This window comes from Muntiacus reevesi, chromosome 14 (assembly GCF_963930625.1).
Source record: "Muntiacus reevesi chromosome 14, mMunRee1.1, whole genome shotgun sequence".
In the NCBI taxonomy this organism is placed as follows: Eukaryota; Metazoa; Chordata; class Mammalia; order Artiodactyla; family Cervidae; genus Muntiacus; species Muntiacus reevesi.
Genome location: NC_089262.1, coordinates 45,583,631 through 45,606,056, shown reverse-complemented (window position 1 = coordinate 45,606,056; position 22,426 = coordinate 45,583,631). Strand labels below are relative to the sequence as shown.

The window sequence follows — 22,426 nt, the reverse complement described above, 5'->3', positions numbered from 1 at the left end:
CCTAGTCATCGGCAGACCAGCTTCCCACAGACACTTGAAAATACCACCTTACACAGCCCTGCCCATCAGAGGGAAAAAACTCACCTCCTCCCCTCAGAAGGCAGGCACAAGTCCTTCCCAACCAAAGCCTATCACTGGAACAACCTCACCCACCAAGGGCAGAAACCAAAAGGAAGAAGGGATACAACCCTAAAGGCTGGGAAAAGGAGACTCAAACACAGTTATCATGACAGTATGGTACTGGCACAAAAACAGAAATATAGACCGATGAAAGAAGATTAAAAGCCCAGAGATAAACACACGCACCTGTGGGCACCTTATCTTTGACAAAGGAGGCAAGAATATACAATGGAGAAGAGATAGTCTCTTCAATAAGTGGTGCTGGGAAAACTGGACAGCTACCTGAAAAAGAATGAACTTGGAACACTTCCTAACACCATACAGAAAAATAAACTCAGAATGGATTAAAGACCTAAATGTAAGACAGAAACTATGAAACTCTTAGAGGAAAACATAGGCAAAACACTCTGACATAAATCACAGCAAGATCCTCTATGACCTACCTCCTTGAATAATGGAAATAAAATCAAAAACAAGTGGGACCTAATTAAAAACTTTTGTACAGCAAAGGAAACTAAAAACATGGTGAAAAGACAGGCCTCAGAATGGGAGAAAATAATGCAAATGGAACAACTGGCAAAGGATTAATATCCAAAATAAATAAGCAGCTCTTGCAGCTCAATGCCAGAAAAACAACCCAATCAAAAAGTGGGCAGAAGACCTAAGCGGACATTTCACCAAAGACAGATGGCTGATAAATACATGCAAAGATGCTTAACATCACTCATTATTAGAGAAATGCAAATCAAAATTACAATGAGAAATCACCTTATACCAGTCAGAATTGCCATCATCAAAAAATCTACAAACAGTAAATGCTGGAGAGGGTGTGGAGAAAAGGGTACCCTCTTGCACTGTTGATGAGAATGCAAATTGATATAGCCCATTATAGAGAACAATATGGGGATTCCTTTAAAAACTAGGAATAAAACTACCATATGACCCAACAATCCCATTACTGGCGTATACCCTGAGAAGACCATTATTGAAAAAGACACATGTACCCCAGTGTTCACTGCAGCATGATTTACAGTAGAAAGGACATGGAAGCAACCTAGATGTCCATCGACAGATGAATGGATAAAGAGGCTGTGGTACATGTATACAATGGAATGTTACTCGACCATAAAAAGGAATGCATTTGAGTCAATTCTAATGAGGTGGATGAACCTAGAGACTATTATACAGAATGAAATAAATCAGAGAAAAATAAACATTGTATAGTAACACATAAATGGAATCCAGAAAGTTGGTACTGATGAACCCATTTGCAGGGCAGCAGTGGAGACACATACATAAGAGAACAGACTTGTGGACACATGGGGAGAAGGAGCGGGCTGGACGAATGGATAGAGTAGCATGGAAACATATATGCTACCATATGTAAAACAGATAGCCAGTGGGAATTTGCTGAATGACTCAGGGAGTTTAAACCAGTGCTCTGTGACAATCTAGAGGAGTGGGATGGGGTGGGAGGTGGGAGCAAGGTTCAAGAGGGAAGGGACATGTGTATACCTGTGGCTGGTTTATGTTGATACATGGCAGAAACCAACACAATATTATAAAGCAGTTAGCCTTCAATTAAAAATAATCCTATGGAATACAGATTTTTTTTTTCTGAACGTTTTCTTGTCACAGTCACCCTCTTGAGGTGTCAGTGGCAGCAGCTATGACTTTGAAACCTTCCCTACCTCCTAAATCCCTTCACTTCCACAGAGCTCTGCCAGAGGTTTCATGAGAGTTATGTGAATTGAGAATGTCAAAGGCAGAAAAGTAAAGTAACATTCTCCACCACTAATTTTCTCTTATTCTGAAAAATGCCAAGAAAGAAAGTAATCCTACTCTTGTTGGTTTGGGAGTCAGATTCCTTTGTCTTAGCTAGGAATTTTGAAATTGGTATTCTTGAAGAGTTTAAAAGTACATTGATCAGTTTGGGGGAGTTCCTAAACTACTTTAAGATGTATACAAAATATTTGGGTTCATACTTGTGTGCATTTTCTGGAGAGATGGCATATAACCTTTGTCAAATCAAAAGAGATTTCTGGTGTCCCAAAAGTTATGAACAATTGAATTATGCATTTCTTCAAATTAGTGAAAGAAGTCAGGGTTTTTTTTAACATTAGAAACCGTTTCTAGCCTCTAAAATATCCTTTATAGCTTTGTGTTCTTTATTCTTTCAGGGTGCTGCACTGTACTCATGTACATATCTATTCAAACCCCCTGTACCAGCAGCTTTTCCCCCAGCCTTCCTGGTGTGCCTTTCCCCTTTGTTTTGTCCACCTGTAGTTAACTTCTTCATGATCAGCACAACACTGCTTAGATTTTACTCAGATTATTTTTTATCCTATTTAATGCCATATTTTGCAATTATAAAATTTTTGAATTTTTAAAACCTAATTAGCAATCAGATTTGATGTTTTGTAAAGTGCTTTTTCACATGGTTGGTGATTATTACAACAATCCTGTGAATTTATTTATATTATATTCCATTACATTGACTCCCAGTGTAAGGTAATAAACTTAATACTATGTTACTCCATTTATTTTATTTGTCTGATATCCTTAAATATATGCATTTAAGGATTGTACACATGTATTTAAATATATTTCAGTTTGATTTTTAGCAATAAGAAAGAGTGATACATCTTTGGTTATTGCTTAGGATGTATTTGTACCTTTACAATTTTAAGAATACTAAAAAAAATAAAAAAATAAAAAAAAAAGAATACTAAAGAGTTGCAATATAATCTAAATTGTCAAACTGTCACCCTGACTAAAGGTAAAGTCCAAGACATATCATGTTGAGGTGGGAAAATGCTGGTGTAAAGACAGAAATATAGACACCATATCATTGAAGGGCAAGAATATTAAAAACAAAGTAAAAGAATAATTTCTAGGATTTTAGCTTATCTTGTTATAATAGAAACTTTTATTTTAAAATTTTTATATCATCTCTTTAGGACCATCCAAGGCACCAAGTTTCTGGTATAAGATAGAGCCATCTCATGCTCATGGCACTAGATCTGTACAACTCAAATGGAAGGTAAGAAAAAAATTTTGATTATATCCTTTTATCTCATATAAATATATTTTATGTGGTGTCATGGGTGGAGCTTAATTTTTGGTATCAAATAGTATTTGATAACTTTAATAAAAATGCAAAGCTTTATATATACTTAAAAAAAAGGTTCATAAACTGCCAGTGATACATCATAGATATTACAGCATAATTCTGTCAAAGTTCTATAAGGGGCCTGTGTTTTATCAAACTTTCCTCAGTGCCTCATAAAAAAGAAATAACATTTGGGGTAGTCAGAGTGTATGCTGGTAATAGGAAATAAAGTTGTTGTGCACTTCATAAATGGTCATGAATGGATCATGCTAATATAAGGTAGAAATAAAATTACTGAGACTTAAAATAGTTTAGGCCAGCACACCATCAGTGAAGAATTGTATAGAGAACTAATAGCTAACAGAATGGTGCTACTTTCTTTCTTAGTTTACTCTTCATTCAGTGTGTAGTAGTTTCCCTTCAGTAGCGAGTTCAAAGTAAGGTTGCCAGCCCCTTGCAATTAAATATTTAGAGATTTGACATAATAGAATTTGTGAACATGAGGGAAAACATTACCTTTATTCAAGATTTATGAAATATGTTTTAAAAGTAAATTGTCTTATTACAGACATTGCCTCCTTTTGAAGCTAATGGGAAAATTTTGGATTATGAAGTGACTCTCACAAGATGGAAATCACGTTTACAAAATTACACAGTTCAGGACACAAAACTGACGGTGAACCTCACAAATGATCGCTATGTAGCAACTCTGACAGCGAGAAATACTGTTGGCAAATCAGATGCGTCTGTGTTAACTATTCCTGCCTGGGATTTTCAAGGTTTGTCCCTAAGATGGAGCCTCACTTAAGAATGGTGAAGTATAGTTAGGTATGGACAGGACTCCTATAAAAACATAAGTATTCTAATACTATGTCCTCAGTATCTGCAGTGGTTTAAATTTTTAGAAATCAATCAGGACCCAAATCGTTCCATCATTTTGTGGTTCACTTAAACTTTGCGCTAAGCTACTTAGTTCGTTTAAGCATTTTAGGATTATTTGTCTTTTTTAAAAAATATATTTTTTAGGTTTGAGGAACTTATTATATACATTTAACTTAAATATATTATTTTTCTATAGCTTTATCTGTAGCTTTCAAAGAAGAAAATTCAAGTTATATACACAAAATACTTGAAGAATTTGGGGAAAGGAATTGAAGTTTGAAAATAAATTGACTGTATAGATTAGTGCTTTTATTCATGTAAATACAGTTTAATCTTATGTGCTATGAAAATATGATAGCAAGATAGTTCACATGGTTATGAAAATGAATGTAAAATGTTGGAACTTCAGAGTTTTAAATGTTCATTTATCATATCGGTATTCATACTTTGTTTTAAAGCTACTCACCCCGTAACCGATCTTAAAGCATTTCCCAAAGATAATGTGCTTTGGGTAGAATGGACTGCTCCAAATGAACCTGTAAACAGATACATACTTGAGTGGTGTGTGTTATCTGATAAATCGCCCTGTATCCCAGACTGGCAACAAGAAGATGGTACTGTACATCGCACCTATTTAAGAGGTATACCTTGCTAGAAACACTTAAGTCGTTGTCCTTTTTCTAGTTCTTTAGACAGATTTTTCTTGTACTTACTCTTTTCTGCTTTGTAGGCTTTGTGGTCCATTGAAAAGACTTCCAGTTTATCATTGTTGCTAGTTAAGTCTTGTTTACTAGATTTGTGACTCTCAGCAAGTCTTACTTACTAACCTCACTAAACTGCAGAGTCTGTTTATGGACTAAGTGGGGTTAATACTATCTTCTTGTAATACTCTCTGTTGTTTTGATCATCAAAGGAACGCCCACAGAACTGTAAAGTAAGAAAAATACAAGGTAGTACAATCTCCTCTCCTAACTAGTATGTTCTCTGTACCTGATTTAACTTCATCCTTTAATGAGAAAAATTTCCCTGAGCTTCTGGATGGCTTGTTAACTTTTTATAGCTGTTGAACAAGGGAAGCAGAATCAGAACTTAACATTTTCTTGTCTTTTAAACTGGAAGTACTAATAAAGGACAGAAAATAAGAGCTCCAGTATGGATTGCTTTCATTGCAAGTTACTACTTTTCAAATAGCTTTAAAGTGATGGAACAACTTTAAGGAGGAAACAAAGCACTCAGTTTGTACGTGTGTAAAGAGGATAACCATTAGAATTCAGCTACAAATAATATGATTAATCCTAGAAAAGCTGTTTAAAAATATACTGTTTATATTGCCATAAAGAGCTTTATTCATAACATAGGCTGTTTGGACCTCATTAACCCATTATTTAACATATAATTTTACTAATCCCACTTATCTAGTTTATCAGTCTTGTCCAAGTAAAAGCAAAGTAGAGCTAGAGAGAAAATAAATTGGTAGTAACTGGACCATGGATGGCATACGAGCTCAGTCATGTTGGACTCTTTGCGACCTCCTGGACTGTAGCACGCCAGGCTCCTCTGTCCTTGGAATTCTCCAGGCAAGAATACCAGGGTGGGTTGCCATTTCCCTCTCCAGTGGCTCTTCCCCACCCTGGGACTGAACCCGCATCTCTTGCATCTCCTGCATTGGCAGGCAGATTCTTTACCACTGGTGCCACCTGGGAAGCCCTAGCTGGACAATAGAGCAAAGGTTCTGGGGACCTTCAGGTTGTGCAAGTATTCCCACAGAGCTCAGTAGGCCTGATAAAACATCACTGTATAAGCAGAATATAAAAATTATCTTCTTGATAACATTGAATCATTAAGAAAATGACTGTTTATGAAGACAAAGAAGCATATATAACTTCATGAATAAACACTTAAGGAAATGTAAGTTCCTGTTGAAGGTATAAACTTCAGTTTATAAACAAAAATAAGTTTTGTTGTTGTGTGCTAAAGACATAGATTACTGTGTTAATTTGAGAAGATTATAAATAAAGGAAGTATTTAAGATAATTTTTTCTTTTAAAATTCTGTTATTGTGGGAAATAACACTTAATTGTCTTTTTCCCCAGTCACCTGGCCAACCACAGCCGTTTGTGCTTTCCCTAGCTCTGATTACTGACATCTTGCTCATAGGCAGTTCTCAATTAGGTAAAATGTACAAAAATTGTCAAACTATAAGAAAGACCCATCTGATAAATCCTGAATATAAATGCAGTCATTTGTTACTTTTATTGACAGTATAAATATTTTTATTCACTTATTGGCAATAAAAATAGCCTTTTATTTTCATAAAGATTTACTGTTAAGCTTGAATCTAGTACACAAAAGGCAATGTTTACTTAAAAGTTGTAGTGTTAAAGAAAGTTCATTGGTAATCATTTCATAATGTATGCAGATGTCATTATTATTTAGTATACCTGAAATTAACATTGTATATCAACTGTTTCAATTTTAAAAACTTAAATGAATAAATAAAATTCAGTGGTCCTAAAATTATAATGTAAAAGTAAGCAATGGAGTTAATTAAGTTTTTTTTTTCATTATAAGGAAGAAAATGCTTAATCTACTATTCTTATTTTAGGAAACCTAGTAGAGAGCAAATGTTACTTGATAACAGTTACTCCAGTATATGCTGATGGACCAGGAAGCCCCGAGCATATAAAGGCATACCTTAAACAAGCTGGTAAGTCCAGCCCTACTTTCTTTGAAAAACCATCGCATTTTGTACTGACAAAGACATTTTATCCTTTTTAAATAAGGATATGTTTCATTATGTTCAAATAATTCCATGATAATGAAATTTTACCAAGTTCTAGTGGTTTACTAAATTCTTATGCTTTTCAGTTAGTAAATACCTTATTCTGTTTCAGCACCTTCCAAAGGACCTACTGTTCGGACAAAAAAAGTGGGGAAAAATGAAGCTGTCTTAGAGTGGGACCAACTTCCTGTTGATGTTCAGAATGGATTTATCAGAAATTATACTATATTTTATAGAACCGTCATTGGAAATGAAACAGGTAGTAAAACTATATCAGTTATTAAGAATCAGGTGTTTTTTCATTGGCTTTTAAATACTAATTTAAATCTTACCTTCTTGTGTTTTTTACATCTTAATATAGCATTTTATGCTCAGAAAAGAGATACATGAAAATATGCTTTATGGTTGCCTTCACGATCCTACTAAAAATACATTGTTTTCTAGTGAAATATGGTTTGATTCCTTTTTTGTACTCTCCCAATATCAAATAAAGGCCAAACCATGCAAGAGTAGTTGGTTAAAGTGCACTTACTGCTTTCTTCCAGCTGTGAATGTGGATTCTTCCCACACAGAATATACACTGTCCTCTTTGACTAGTGACACTTTGTATATGGTACGAATGGCAGCATACACAGACGAAGGTGGAAAGGATGGTCCAGAGTTCACTTTTACTACACCAAAGTTTGGTAAGGAATAATGATGCTTGAGTTTTCCTTCTTTCTCTTTTCTTTTAAAAATTTAATCAGACTAAAAATGGGCTTAACTTACATGCTAAAATTTTGTTTAAAGTGCATCTTTGGATTCATATAAATGATGTGTTCATAAATTATGATTTTTGTTTTGTTGTTTGGTTATTTCTTTAAACTACAGAAAATGTTTTCCATACTTTGTTGTTGTTTCTTCAACTGCTTCTAATTTTACCTGTACTCTATAAATCCCAAAATAATTTGTTTATCTTTCTAAATGGGTTCATTTTTTTCACTGGCAAAATTTGGGTATGGTCTCGCTTAGTCAGACGGGCGCGGAGACGCTTCTGGAAGTAACATTGCGTTGGCTGCCCAAGGAGAACCCCAAGTTCAATTCAAACTTGTATTGGTTGTTGATGGTGGTACTGGAAAAACTACATTCGTGAAACGTCGTCTGACTTGTGAATTTGAGAAGTATATAGCTACCTTGGGTGTTGAGGTCCATCCTCTTGTGTTCCATTCCAACAGAGGACTGATTAAGTTCAGTGTATGGGATACAGCTGGTCAGGAGAAATTTGGTGGACTGAGAGGTCAGTGTGCCATTATAATGTTTGATGTAATGTCGAGAGTTACAAGAATGTGCCTAGCTGGCATAGAGATCTGGTATGAGTGTGTCAGAACATCCCGATTGTGTTGTGTGGCAACAAGTTGGATATTAAGGACAGAAAGGTTAAGGCAAAGTCAATTGTCTTCCACCGAAAGAAGAATCTTCAGTACTATGACATTTCTGCCAAAAGTAACTACAACTTTGAAAAACCCTTCCTCTGGCTTGCTAGAAAATTGATCGGAGACTGTAACTTGGAGTTTGTCTCCATGCCTGCTCTTGCCCCACCAGAGGTGGTCATGGACACAGCCTTGATAGCACAGTACAAGCATGAGTTAGAGGTTACTCAGACGACTGCTCTCCCAGATGAAAATGATGACCTGTGAGAAGGTGAAGCTGGGGCCCATGTCAGAAGTCTAGTTAAATAGGCAACTATCCTGTAATGTCAGTGGTGCAGCGTGTTTGCCACTCTATTATCTAACTAAGCAGAACATGTGCTTAATCTTTGGATGCTGAAGGAGATGTTTGGGCTTTGGAATGAATGTGGCCGTTTAAAAATAAAGAAAAGCTTCATTTTTTTGGACCTGCATATTTAGGTGTTTTGGAACACAGTTGTTTCCTCCTTGAGTTTCAAATATAAGACTGCTATAGTCACATGACTATATTGAGAGGTGGAATCTTGTTTGTTACTGTCATTCCCACTCCTTTTCATTTAGAATCAGGATAAAGTTGTATTTCAACCATCTTAAAAAAAAAAAAAAAACTTGGGTATAGTCTCTTCTCTTGTTCTTCTTTTAATGGGCAAGTTGCCTGGAGAATTCCATGGACAGAGGAGCCTGGCGGGCTACAGTTCATGGGGTGGCAAAGAGTTGGACACGACTGAACAGCTAACACACACAGGCTGTAAAGACTAAGTCACGCTTGCAGTCTCATTTCCATACCTCCAGCTCAGTTTTTGACCTGCTGAAACCAGATTTCCACCCCACCCACCACTCCACTGAAACCTGTCTGCTGTCACATGTGGAAGACCTCTTAGTTGTCCTGTCCAGTGCATGCTTTTCAGTCATCTTTTCTCCTTACACTTGCCAACGTTTGATCCTTCCTATTGGCCTGTTCATCCTTGAAACAGTCTCTTCCCTCGGTTTATTTTTCTAGTAGCACTCTCCTGAGTCTCCTCCTTGTGTGGTACTTTTTTCTTGGTCTCCTTTTTTGCTCTTTTAAAAGTTTTGTATTCTCCAGAGCTCTGTTCCTGGCACTGTTTTCTTGTCTTCCATTCCAGAGTCCCTGTCTAAGACTCCAGCCACGCTCTCTGCTCTTCCCAGACAGGTTTCTCTTTCTTTGTTTCATGTCACAACTCTTTGCCATACCCAGAAACTTAGGGGTAGTCGTAGTAAATTTCTCATCTCTTTCTCACTTACATAAACTAGCAAGTTCAGTTGCTCATGCCTTCTAATTACTGCTGTGCATGCCCTTTAATAATCTCTTTCTTTGACCCTAAACTTCTTTTCATTTTCCCCACCTCTATGTCTTTTCCCAGTTCATTCCCCTATACCTTTTCTTGTTTTGGCTATTCCTGTAGCTTCTCTACAGCAGACTTAAAATGCATTCTTTCCTGTAACTACTACATTTTGAATCATCATCCAGTTACCTTATTTTATTGTTATTGTTTTTGTCATATCTAAGAACCAACATAGTTACTGATAAATAGTAAGCTCCATATTCCTTGTTGGTTGAATGTTTGCTGTATGAGAAAATAAGTGGAGAAGTGACTACTACATAAGATAGACATTGAAAGATCCTGAGCTTTGCTGTGTGATGGCCAATAATGAATATCGTCTGTGGGATAAGATTTGTGTTGACATGTTTGTAGAATATATATGTAACAAATATAGGTTTCTACCTCTAACCAAAAGTTGAGCATTCCTCTGAAACCTTTTATAAGCCAGAATGGTTTAGAGCAAAGAGTATCCCTCACCTTGGGCAAGTTTGCATTATGCCACTGCATTTTCATGAAAGACCTACATTAAGTACACTAACAAGCTTTTTTTATAAGTTTATTTTCATTAGCAAAAACAGACAATGTAATTTATGGAAAAAGTTTTTTACTATATTAATGTAAATCTTTTGTGAAAGTGAAGTGGTAAAATTGGAACTTTCTGAAAGTGGGGGCATACCTGTAATATTGGAAATAAAACTTTGTGCCATGATCTTTAGAAAAATAAAAGTAATTAACTTTAAAAATTTATGCTGTTAACAAAAATAGTGTTCATTATAAGGAATTTAGACTATACAGTAAAACACAAAGAGGAAGAAAAATCACTCCTAATCCCTCATCCAAAATAATCTTTTAACATATTTATATATCCTCCTAGTCTTTTCTGTGCATACATTTTTCCCCAAAACTGAAATCATATTTAATATTGTTTCATCCACTTTTCCCTCTGACCTGTTGTTTTATGGATCCATTATACCTACTTCACATGGCTTTGACTTTGCCCTCAAGGACCATGTAGCTTAGTTGAAGAAATAAAGTATAAGTAAACAATACAGAGAGCCATTTGAGCCATGCTACTAGTAAATAGAACAAGAATTTAAAGATACTGGTAATGGAAAGTTTCACCTTCAAAGATTTTTGTGGAGAAGACAGTACTTGAGCTTTGAAGTTTAGATGTGGACAGACAGGGAGAAGAAAGCATCCTGGAGCAGCATGCGCAAAAGGCCCAAGGCATGGAAGCTTAGAAGGAAGTTCAGCGCCAGTAAAGGACAGGTTCTGCCTGAATTTGATGTGTCATGTGTGTGAGAATCTTAGCATTCAGGAATTAATATTTTCCAACCTATGGTTTATTCCTCTGATTTCTCAGTTCCTACTATGCTTCACAGGATGTAAAGGCATATGTGTGGTGGGAAGGTATGACTGAGTAATGTGTGGCTGTCACACTACTTTCATACATTTTTCCTGTAAAAGACTAATTGAAGGAGGGTTGGAGGAGTTTACCAGAAACAACCAAATCATTTAAAAATTTCTGATAAAAATTCTCCCAACTAGCGATTCATTTGATTACTAAGCTCTCTTTCAAATTCAGAGAGGGATTCATGTGGTATTGAAGAATCTGAGGCTTGCTGCTTTTTAGGTGATATTATTCCTACTTCTGCCACTCCTTGTGCCTGTTAAGGTTCTCCTAAAATTCTTAGCCCTATATCAGTAAATAATGATTAAAATTTTTATCTGAATTTTACATTTTTATTCCTTATAGAAGGTTGCATTTGTAGTTCAGTTATTGAGATCGTTTAGAGCTTTTCCAATTCTACTCCTCGAACTCAAAAGTAAGCTTTTGCTAAGATTCTGCTGAGTGCAAGTGATAAATGTAATAAATAAATAGGTTTCAAAGCTGTTACCAGGTGTATTATCTATCCAGTAAACTGAACTAATCAGTTTATTCCCCCAGCCAACTTCTATTTTATGTATACTTTGTGGCCAGGTTACCATGACCTAAGGCATAAGCAACTAGGATATGATTTACCAAGGGGGAGGGATGGGGAGAGAGAAACACCTTTAAGTTTGAAAAGTTTGTAAAAAAAAATTAGGATGGTATTTCATCTTTTCAACAGTAATCTGGTTGGAAAGTTGCATTATTTGTCTGTAGCATATGTGTCAACAACTTTCCTTCTTTCCCCTTTTTGTTTTTTAGCTCAAGGAGAAATTGAAGCTATTGTTGTACCTGTTTGCTTAGCATTCCTGTTGACAACCCTTTTGGGAGTTTTATTCTGCTTTAATAAGCGAGACCTGTAAGTACCCTTGTTCATATTTTTGCAATTTCCCCCACTTTTATTGACCTATAATTTACATGCAGTGAAATTCATCCATTTGAAGTGAACAGTTTGATGAATTTTTGTAGCTGTATGTAGATGTGTAACTACCACCACACTTAGGATGGAGAACATTTCCATCACCCTGGAAGTTTCCTCGTTCTGTTTTGTAGTCTGTCTTCTCCCTCAGCCCCTGGCACCAGCAGTCAATGATCTGTGGTCGTATTTTTGCCTTTTCTAGGATTTCACATATATAGAATCAAGCAGCATGTAATTTTTTGTGTATGGTGTCTTTCACTTGACTTTTTTGAGATTCATCCATGTTGTTGCATATACTAATATTTTTCTCCTTTTTATTCTTGAATAGTATTCTATAGTATAGAAAGATCAAAATTTGTTTACCCATACATCTGTTATGAAAATTTAAGTTGTTTCTTTGATTTTTGGCTCTTATGAGCATTCACACACATATCTTTGTGTAGGCATATATTATCATTTATCTTGAGTCAATATTTAGCAGTGGGATTGCTGGATCATATAATCCAGGATTGCTGGATGCATATTTAACTTTATAAGAAACTGTCAAATTGTTTTTCAAAGTGGCCATATCATCTTGTATTCCCACCAGCAATGTGAAAAGTTCCATTTGCTCGATATCATCCCCAGTTCTTGGTACTGTCAAGGTTTTTAATTTTAGCCATTCTTTCTCGGGGGTTTATAGTGCTATCTCAGTGTGATTGTAACTTCTGTTTCCCTGAGGACTAGTAATAGATACTTTCATGTGCTACCTCACATCTTCTTTTGTGATATGTCTTGAAATCTTCTGCCCATTTTTAAATTGGGCCATTTGTTAATATTGAGCTTTAAGAGTTCTTTATATATCTTGTTACAAATTTTTTGTCACATATGTTTTGCAAATTCTGGACTGTGGCTTGCCTTTTTGGTTTCTTAACTGTGACTTCAGAAAAGCAAGTGTTTAATTTTGATCAAATCCATTTTGTTAGGGTTTTTATTTTTTAATGGTTGTTGATGTTGTGTCCTTTTTATGAAATCTTTGCTTAATCGAGTGTCACAAATATGTTCTCCTGTATTTTCCTCTAGAAATTTAATGGTTTTAACCCTGTGCTGTGATGTTTAGAATAAATTTCTGTGCATGGTGTGAATTCAGGGTCAAAGAAGTTTTTCCATAGATATCTAACCATTCCAGCATTATTTATTAAAAAGACTGTCTTTTCCTGTTGAATTGCCTTCAGCCTTTACCAAAATCAATTATTCGTATAAGTCTAGATCTATTTGTGGACTCTTAATCCTGTTCCTTTGTTATGTATGCCTATTGGTGCTGATACCACATGGTCTTGATTTATTATAGCTCTACAATAAGACCAGGTGGCAGAATTCCTCCAGTATTTTTTTTTTCCAAAATTATTTTTTCTAGATTCTTTGCCTTTTCCTATAAAATTATCACCTTATAAATTTCCCTTAAAAATCTGTTAGAATTTTTAGTGGAATTTTATTGAATCTATACATCAGTTTAGGAGAAAGTACAGTGTGAACTTGTTCATGAGTCACATGTATCTTTCAGTACACGAACATGGTACATTCCTTGTTTCCTTTTGCAGTGTTTCGTAGTCTTCAAGCTATGTTAAATTTATTCCTTCCTAAGTGTTTTTTACACTATTATAAATGGAATTTAAATATTTTTATTTTCTAGTTGTTCATTTCTGGTGTATTGAAAATTGATCCTTTTAAGCATATTGATCTTGTATACTGAGATCTTGATAAATTATTGTAGTCACTTTTTAGATTCCATAGGACTTTCTGCGTATACAGTCACGCTGCCTGCAAGTAAAGATGGTTATTCCAGTCTTTATACTTTTAGTTATTTTCCTTATTCTGCTGGCTAAGACCTTCAGTAAGTACAATGTTGAATAGACGTGTTAAGAGCCAACATTTCCATTCTTCCTAATCTTAGGGGAGAGAGCATTCACTCTTAACACTATTTGTATATATATATATTTTAAACACTATTGCATATTATATTAGCTGTAAGTTGAGGAAGTTCTTATATTTCTGTTTTGCTAAGAGTTTTTGTTATGAATGGGTATTGAATTCTGTCAAATGCTTTTTCTGCATCTGTTGAGATGAGCTTATGATTTTTTTTCTTTCATAAATATGGTGAATTTTATCATTGATTTTCAGATGTTATATCTTGCATTCCTTGGAATTTGCTGGATTCAGTGTGTTAACAATTTTTGTATTTTTATGTTAAAAAGTGGTATTGATTTGTCCTTTTTTTGTGGCATCATTGTTTAATTTTGGATTCAGGGTAATACTGATTATCTCATAAAATGAATGCCCTCTTAAAGTTAATCAGTACATATTACCTCAATTTTCTGGGAGAGTTTGTATAGGGTTTGTATTGTTTCCTCTTTAAATAACTAATGGAATTCACAAGTGAAGCTGTCTGGGGATGCTCTTTCCTTTTAGGGAGATTCTTAATTACAAATTGAATTTATTATAAGTATAGGGCTATTGAAGTTTTCTTTTCCAGTCTGTTTCAGTAATCGGTGTCTTTCAAGGAATTCCTTTTTTTTTTTTTGGTTGGTCAATTTATTTAGGTTGTTACTCTATTGCTTTTTCTATTATGTCAGACTTCATAGTTGTTCCTGCTGGACAATCTGTTAGAATCTTAGTACCCATCTTTATTGTTTATTTGAGCTTATTCTCAAGATGACTCATTTCCTGTGTACTCACATACCCTTGTGAACCTCTGATGTTGTGCTAGGGACTATGTTAAACATATTTAAATAGATTTTTGATGACAGATATCTTGAATTAATTATTTTTATGTTAGCCTTTTCTCCCTTGTGAAAAATCATTATTTTATCTTGTACCAGTGTGATAATTTATCATTGTCTGAATTATTTTAGTTGGAAATTGAACATTTTGGAGTCTTTGTTTTGCAGAGAAGGTGTGCCACAATGTTTTGTACCCCTGGCTAAAGTTTTTAAGTGGTTATTATTGCAGAATTTGATTTCAGAGATTTTAAAAAATTGAATACTGATTACCAGCTTTAGTCTTATAAACAAACAGTTTTTCTTTAAGGATAAAGACTCAGATCCTTATGCATTTTTAAATAGTATTTTATTCTATTGGTTACAAGAAAAATGATGTTTTTGTTAGCTTTGGAGTACAGTAGGTATTTTTTGTTTAATTGGTTTTATTCTTAAGATTTAGATGATCACGTTTATTACAAGTGGTTCTCCATATGCAGTATTTCTTTCCTCTCCAGAATTAAAAAACACATCTGGCCTAATGTTCCAGATCCTTCAAAGAGTCATATTGCCCAGTGGTCACCTCACACACCTCCAAGGGTAAGATAAAATGTTTCTGACTACTTAGAATACATGAGCATATTAGGATATATTTATAGAGTTTATGAAAATAGTACATAAATTAGAATTTTAGTCAAAGTTAAAAATAATACTTGCATATTCTAGGAGTTTATTATCACCATAGCATATTTGTCTTTATATTCCTAATTCTATTTAGTATACATTAAAAATATTTGACTGAACTTGTAAGTTGAAAGCCTAGTGTTTTAATACAGCTATGTGATAATTCTGTTGTAAGATAAGCATTTTAGATTGTATATTAAAATCAAACTTAAAATCTATGATTTTAATATGATTAAATGACTTCTGGAAGCCTATAATAAATTTCTTAAATTTCCTTAAAGGGAAGATTATTTCTATTTTTTTACTTCTGACAGTCCTTCATAACCTATGAAACTTGAGTTTGATTTTTCTTAATGTTTTCTTCATTTTTCTATCCAGTTAATCCTAGGCTGCCTAGACTAGGCATGAAATATGAAATTTTACTTCTAGACTTTTGTTACTATTATTCAGTCCCTAAGTTGTATCCGACTCTTTGCGATCCCATGGACTGCCGCACACCAGGCTTCCCTGTCCTTCACTATCTCCTGGAGTTTGCTCAAATTTATGTCCATTGAGTTGGTTAGTTTATAAAAATGTAACACCCCAACAATATTGATTTGGAATTCTGAGGAAATACAGTCTAATTCTTACCTTTTAAACAAATTTCACAAAATCCGTGATTCAAGTAGTTAGCAGTGACTTAGTGATATAGATTATCTTTGCACTATTAAGTTACTGAGAAGTTTCAGAGATGCATTTTGTGACTCTAACTAATATGTTATACATAATTATTTCAGATTTTCTAAATGAATGTGTACCATAGGTAATAATTCATTTTCTGTCTTTCTTAGCATTTTAATTCAAAAGATCAAATGTATCCAGATGGCAATTTCACTGATGTAAGTGTTGTGGAAATAGAAGCAAATGACAAAAAGCCTTTCCCAGAGGATCTAAAATCTTTGGACCTATTCAAGAAAGAAAAAGTTAATACTGAAGGACACAGTAGTGGTATTGGAGGGTCTTCGTGCATGTCATCTTCGAGGCCAAGCATTTCTAGCAGTGATGAAAATGAATCTGCACAGAACACTTCAAGCACTGTCCAGTATTCCACAGTGGTACACAGTGGCTACAGACACCAGGTACCGTCAGTCCAAGTCTTCTCAAGATCTGAGTCCACCCAGCCATTGCTCGACTCTGAGGAGCGGCCAGAAGATTTACAGCTGGCAGATAATGTAGATGGCAGCGATGGCATTCTGCCCAGGCAGCGGTATTTCAAGCAAAACTGCAGTCAGCATGAAACCAGTCCAGATATTTCACATTTTGAAAGGTCACAGCAAGTTCCCTCAGTCAATGAAGAAGATTTTGTTAGACTTAAACAGCAGCAGATTTCAGATCATATTTCACAGCCCTATGGATCTGGGAAAATGAAAATGTTTCAGGAAGTTCCTGCAGTGGATGCTTTTGGTCCAGGCATTGAGGGACAAGTAGAGAGATTTGAAACAGTTGGGATGGAGGCTGCGGTTGATGAAGGAATGCCTAAAAGCTACTTACCACAGACTGTAAGACGAGGCGGCTACATGCCTCAGTGAAAGACCAGCCCCGGTTACAGCTTCGGAAGTACCTGTAAAGTAAAGCTAAAAGTACTTTATCTGTGACTTCAGATCTTCACTCGCTGAAGATGATCATTTGCCCTTAAGGACAAGAATGTACTGTCCTGCCACGTGGGCTTTTTCCATCCCAGTGTATCTGGGATTCAACTTTAAGCACTACATAAACTGACTTCATCCTCTGAATAGCTGAATGACTTTGTGCTGTTTCAGGATGTTTGCACTGAAGAAAAAAACAGTTTGTCTAAAATTTATAAAGTGAAACTTTTTGTTTTGCTGTCTAGAAAACAGAGGGTATTTAAATTAAAGCTAGTCATAAACAGCTATACTGATTTTAATGAAAATAGTCATTGAATATCAAATCTTAGGGAGAGAATTAACAAAAATTAGAGGAACAAGGTCTTAGACCCTCTACTTTAGCTGACAACATAATTTAAGAAGAATCCAGATGATACAGCTAATATGAGCCCAACTTTTGTTGTCTGCCAGAAAAAATTGGGGTCATTTATAATCATACCAACATGTAAGATATTAGTCCTCTTCCATTGGTAGTGACACTGCCAGTTACTGGAGAAAAGAAATTCTGTTTTAACACGGCAAACTAAAAATAATTTTTGAATATTAGACAATCAATAATTAAGTAAATTTTCAAAAATTTGCTTTCTATTATTATTGACAACCTTTGAAGATACACTTCACACACTCAGCAGAGTGTCTGGATAAGAGCTAGGAATGAATATGACCAACTATCTCAAACATTTAATACATTCTTTGCCATTAATAAAGGCTTAGATTATTAACACTTTTCTATACCTATATATAAACTTCATTGACCCTTCTTTTTAAGACGTCAGAGAATTTGATTGATTAAGCACTTTATACAATATATCTTCACCTTAAAATGTGTTTTGACTTAATACGCTTTGTTTTTCCGTAGGCCAAGATTGAGTTTGTTTGTTTGTTTTTCCTAGTAGGTATCTGAAGCAGACTAATAAGTTATAGGACTTGGGCGATACTCACCAAAGCAAAATACCACCCCTAAAATGTACATATTGACCTTAGTAAGTATCACAGTTAGCAAATATCCTTATTGTAGAGGCACTTAATGAAGAGATAGTATTTAATGTCTGCCAGTTCTGAGGTAGGTGGAATTTAATTCTACATGATGATTTAGGAATATTTTAAACCTCATCCCACATGTTCTCTTCTTCAGGGGAAAAGTGAGTTGAGCCTCCAGAGTTTAGTTCTATATTCACTTTCACATTCATGTTATCCTCTATCCACCACCTTTGACAAGGAGGTAGGGCTAAAGCCAGGGGCTGAGTAAGTAAGAAGAAATAGATCATGTATTGACTACTGCTCTCAAGTAAGTTTGTTTTTCTGTCATATTTAAGATACAGAAACCAAGCCCACTTAAAATATTTGCAGAGGTTATTGAAGAATAAAAGGTTGAGAAAATTTAGCGCACATTTACAGTTGAGATGTAAGTCTACTCATTACTCTCTCATCAGTATTGTTCACAGTAGACTTCTTGTTATGCTTTATCCTTTGTATTCTTCCCTAACACTTCACAGAGTTCTTTCACATATATGGTCTTTGTGAGACAGAGCAGATGCTTTATTCTGATATATCCAGTTATTTAGGCAAAACCAACATGAGATTGGTAGACTGTCAGAATTAGAAGGAAATGAGGAAAAGTAGGAACAGACCCCAAACTCACACTCGACAAGGTAATAGCATCACCACCATTTAAGTTGACCATCAAAGGCTGGTCCATATCAGGAAAGGATTGGTCTTGCTAAATGTCAACAAATTTATATCTACTACATTTTTTTCATTTCCTCAAAATAAGTAGTCATGTTGTTTTAACCATGTTTAGCTCTGACTTTCCTCCTGACACATAGCAGTGTTATGAAGAACATTTTAATGTAATGATTGTACATGGGGGGAGGGCAGTTATAAAATGTGAACTCATGATCTAAAGGAATGAGAACAAATAGTTATTTAAGAAAGGACATCATTATAAGTAGATTTGTATGTTGAAACTTTACATACAACATGGTGCAGTGAGCGAATGCCCTCTAACCACAAAAGCACTTTAGGTATATTAAATGGATGTTTGGATACTGTGCAAAAATTCATTCAGGAAATATTTATATAATATACATCTTTGCCCCAAAAGAGAAAAGCAGTCATGAAACTTAAGTACAAGATTACTTTCATAAGGCATGTCATAGAATAATCTGTTTTGATACATGTGAATTATACTTTAGGTTGGCAGAGAAATTAGGTTAATTTATGTGAAAGTTAGACTATATTTTAAGATAGTGGGTTTAGTACTCATTAAATATCTAGTATCCAAAAATTTGATGCAGTTACCCTCTTGTAAGATTGAAAATAATAAGCATATGTTACCTTTGTTATTACTGTAATTTGATTATTCATTACTGGTGTATTTGATATCTTACCCTCATCCTTCATAAAGGCACGATGCTAAATAATTCTTGGAAAACTATCAGACTTCAAACCTATACTAAAACCTTACAGTTTAATTCTTTTTTTAACATGGATCATTCATCACTGGGAAATATACCCAACACGTGAGTAGAAGCAAGGGAAAAAGCAGAGTCATTCCCATGTTTTGTGTTCACGTGTGTTCTTCATCTAGTTGTTTTAACCTCAGCCTTTTTCTTTGATGAGAGATCTTTTTTTTTTAACATGTGAAGTCATCTAGTGACCCTAGTTTATTGTGAAAACATTTATTTATGAAAATTCACATTTAAAGTGAAACATCTAAAATAGCTCTATAAATAGCAATCAAACAAGTTTTAAAAAGATGTCTTTTTTCTGCTCACATAGTTAAATAATCACGACATAAATTTAGAAGTAGAATAATTATATAGTAGCATTCCCTAAAATATTTCTGTTAACTGGCATGTATTGACTAACTGTAAATCAAGTAGGAAAGCTCTTCCTCTATTCCATTATATTCCACACCAATCTCCTCCTCTGGTGTCAAGAACAAATTTCTATACCTTACACTTCTATTTGTTGAAATGGGTAAAATGTCAACATAATAAGCTACATAAAACTTAAAAAGTTCAATTAATTAAAAATATTGGGATAACTTTGTTGTAGGTTGTGTTAGATTCTATTGCTCTCTAAGATTACTTTTAAAAAATGTTTGCACTTTTTTTGTAAACTGAAAGAATATGAAGCCATACAATGGCAAGATATTTAGGTTTAAGAAATTTTAAACTAACAAACTTAACAGCCTAGTTCTTTAGACTGGTCCTTGATAGCAGTTCCTTTCAGGCTATTTATAAGCAGAATTTAGATGCAAGTCAAAACTTTCCAAATCCAAATACTGATCTTTGGAGTTAAATCTATTTTTTTTTTCATTGTATATTCTACTTGTATGTGTACTCACATGATATTCTAATATACATTGCATTAAAAACGAAAAGGTGGCTCTGGATGAGCTCTTTTGTTACATATTTGTTCCTAAATTTTTAAAGGCTTTTTGTAGTTAAAGCAGGTTAGTTTAACTTTATTACCCAGTTCTTCTTTATACTTGATAGACCATGATGAAAGTGCATTTGAGGCCAATGGTGGTAGATGTTACAGACCTTTTATCCCTTAAACATAAGCTTTGACAATGATAACTACATATTTCAAATGCTATTACATGAATATAAAAATGTGATATGTCAGAAATAAAGGGATAATTTAAAGGTGGTTATTTGAAATTTCTTTAGTCTTAGTATATATGTATGTTGAATAGTATACTCTAAAAATAAGTGTGCAATTTGCTAGTACTGCAATACAGTAAGTTAGCATTAGGTATGTCTCCTCTTTATACCCTGGCTATGTCCCATTTAATTATAAGTGCAATCCTTTCAAGTTCACTTGCTCTTTTACCTTGACCTAATCTAACTTCATATAGAAGGCTTGTCTAGAAAGAGTAGTGTGTGTATTTTTACTTTTGCAGAATGAATTGCATGTGCGAATCGTAACCACAGCTATTGTTTTTATGTTGAAATAACTAAATGTTCTGTTATATATCAGCTCTAATCCTCTAAGTAAATGTAATAAATTCTTACTCAAATGTTTTCTGGGTGTGGTCACTACCATTTGATGTCATTACCCGTAATATTTAAGGTAGCGGTGTTTATCATTATTGTTGTTGAGGCTTTGTGTAAGCTTGGTGCTTTTGGAGGGTTCTGTGGTTTCTTAATTCCTCATTTAACATAATGGATCAGGCTTTAGAAGAAAATCAATACCCTACCTCAGCCTTAATAAATATAGAATAGACTTGGAGATGGCAAATTTACGAGTTTTCTGGATTTACAACATGATTTCTAGAATCCCAGCATCTCACCTCTCATTGGATATTTTTCAGCTGGTTGCCCGTGAGAAGTGCATTGCCACGGTGCCACCTTGTGGCCTGTCTGTATCCACACCCTACTGGGGTCCTGTCACGGTGAGGCGTGAAGCCGACTGATCCATAGCATCCCACCACCACTCCCCTGAGCTTGTTAAGTGTAGTGTATAAAAGTACTACTTCCACCTGGAAGGAAATCTGAACTACTGGATTTTTGTAACCTCACATTGTGATTTATCTAAATATGCAGGGAGTGAAAAATCCACACACAAGTTAACTTCATCCTTTCACATATATACTAAAGGTTGTAGAAATAGCATCTCAGCCTTGGGCTATGTGTTTGTGTAAATCTTTGGTTAGGTCTCTTACAGGCTGTTACAGCATGACTTTTTTGTAATACTTCTTGTCTTATCCTAATTTATATTATGGGTCCAGTCCATCCTACTGCCAAAAAGACATTCAGTTTTCCTGGCCCAGAGACAAACAATTTTAACTTCTGGTTTAAATTTTATTCTTTTTAATATAAAACCTTCCTTTAACGCTCTCAAAATATAAACAAGAATAGTACAAACTGTGCTCTTATATACATGTTTGCATTGCATGTGTGCTCAGTCATGTCCAACTCTTTGCAACCCTGTGGACTGTAGCCCGCCAGGTCCCTCTGTCCATGGGGTTTCTCCAGGTAAGAATACTAGAGTGGGTAGCTATTCCCTTTTCCAGGGGATCTTCCTGACCCAGAAATTGAACCCATGTCTCCTGCATTGCTGGTGGGTTCTTTAACTTCTGAGCCCCCTGGGAAGCCCACATACATATTTCATTGATGTTGTCACTAAGTCATTTCCAACTCTGCAACCCCATGGACTGCAGCAAACCAGGCTTCCCTGACCTTCACTATCTCCTAGAGTTCGCTCAAACTCAAGTCCATTGAGTCGGTGATGCCATCCAACCATCTCATCCTTTGTCACCCCCTTTTGCCATCAGTTTTTCTCAGCATTAGGGTCTTTT

General features: G+C 35.0%; 1 protein-coding gene and 1 pseudogene across 1 annotated transcript in view; both read left to right on the top strand.

Moving 5' to 3' along the window:
- IL6ST (interleukin 6 cytokine family signal transducer) overlaps nucleotides 1–21,149 on the top strand; it is a 60,169-nt gene extending 39,020 nt beyond the window's left edge. The window contains exons 8-16 of the mRNA XM_065905795.1: nucleotides 3,081–3,163; nucleotides 3,801–4,011; nucleotides 4,573–4,755; nucleotides 6,720–6,821; nucleotides 7,009–7,155; nucleotides 7,442–7,582; nucleotides 11,876–11,972; nucleotides 15,286–15,367; nucleotides 16,282–21,149. Of these exons, the coding sequence (XP_065761867.1) occupies nucleotides 3,081–3,163; nucleotides 3,801–4,011; nucleotides 4,573–4,755; nucleotides 6,720–6,821; nucleotides 7,009–7,155; nucleotides 7,442–7,582; nucleotides 11,876–11,972; nucleotides 15,286–15,367; nucleotides 16,282–17,019 (1,784 nt within the window). The 3' untranslated portion in view covers nucleotides 17,020–21,149. The remainder of the gene's footprint in view (nucleotides 1–3,080; nucleotides 3,164–3,800; nucleotides 4,012–4,572; nucleotides 4,756–6,719; nucleotides 6,822–7,008; nucleotides 7,156–7,441; nucleotides 7,583–11,875; nucleotides 11,973–15,285; nucleotides 15,368–16,281) is intronic.
- LOC136146747 (GTP-binding nuclear protein Ran-like) lies at nucleotides 7,602–8,811 on the top strand (annotated as a pseudogene).
- Nucleotides 21,150–22,426: the final 1,277 nt, after the last annotated feature.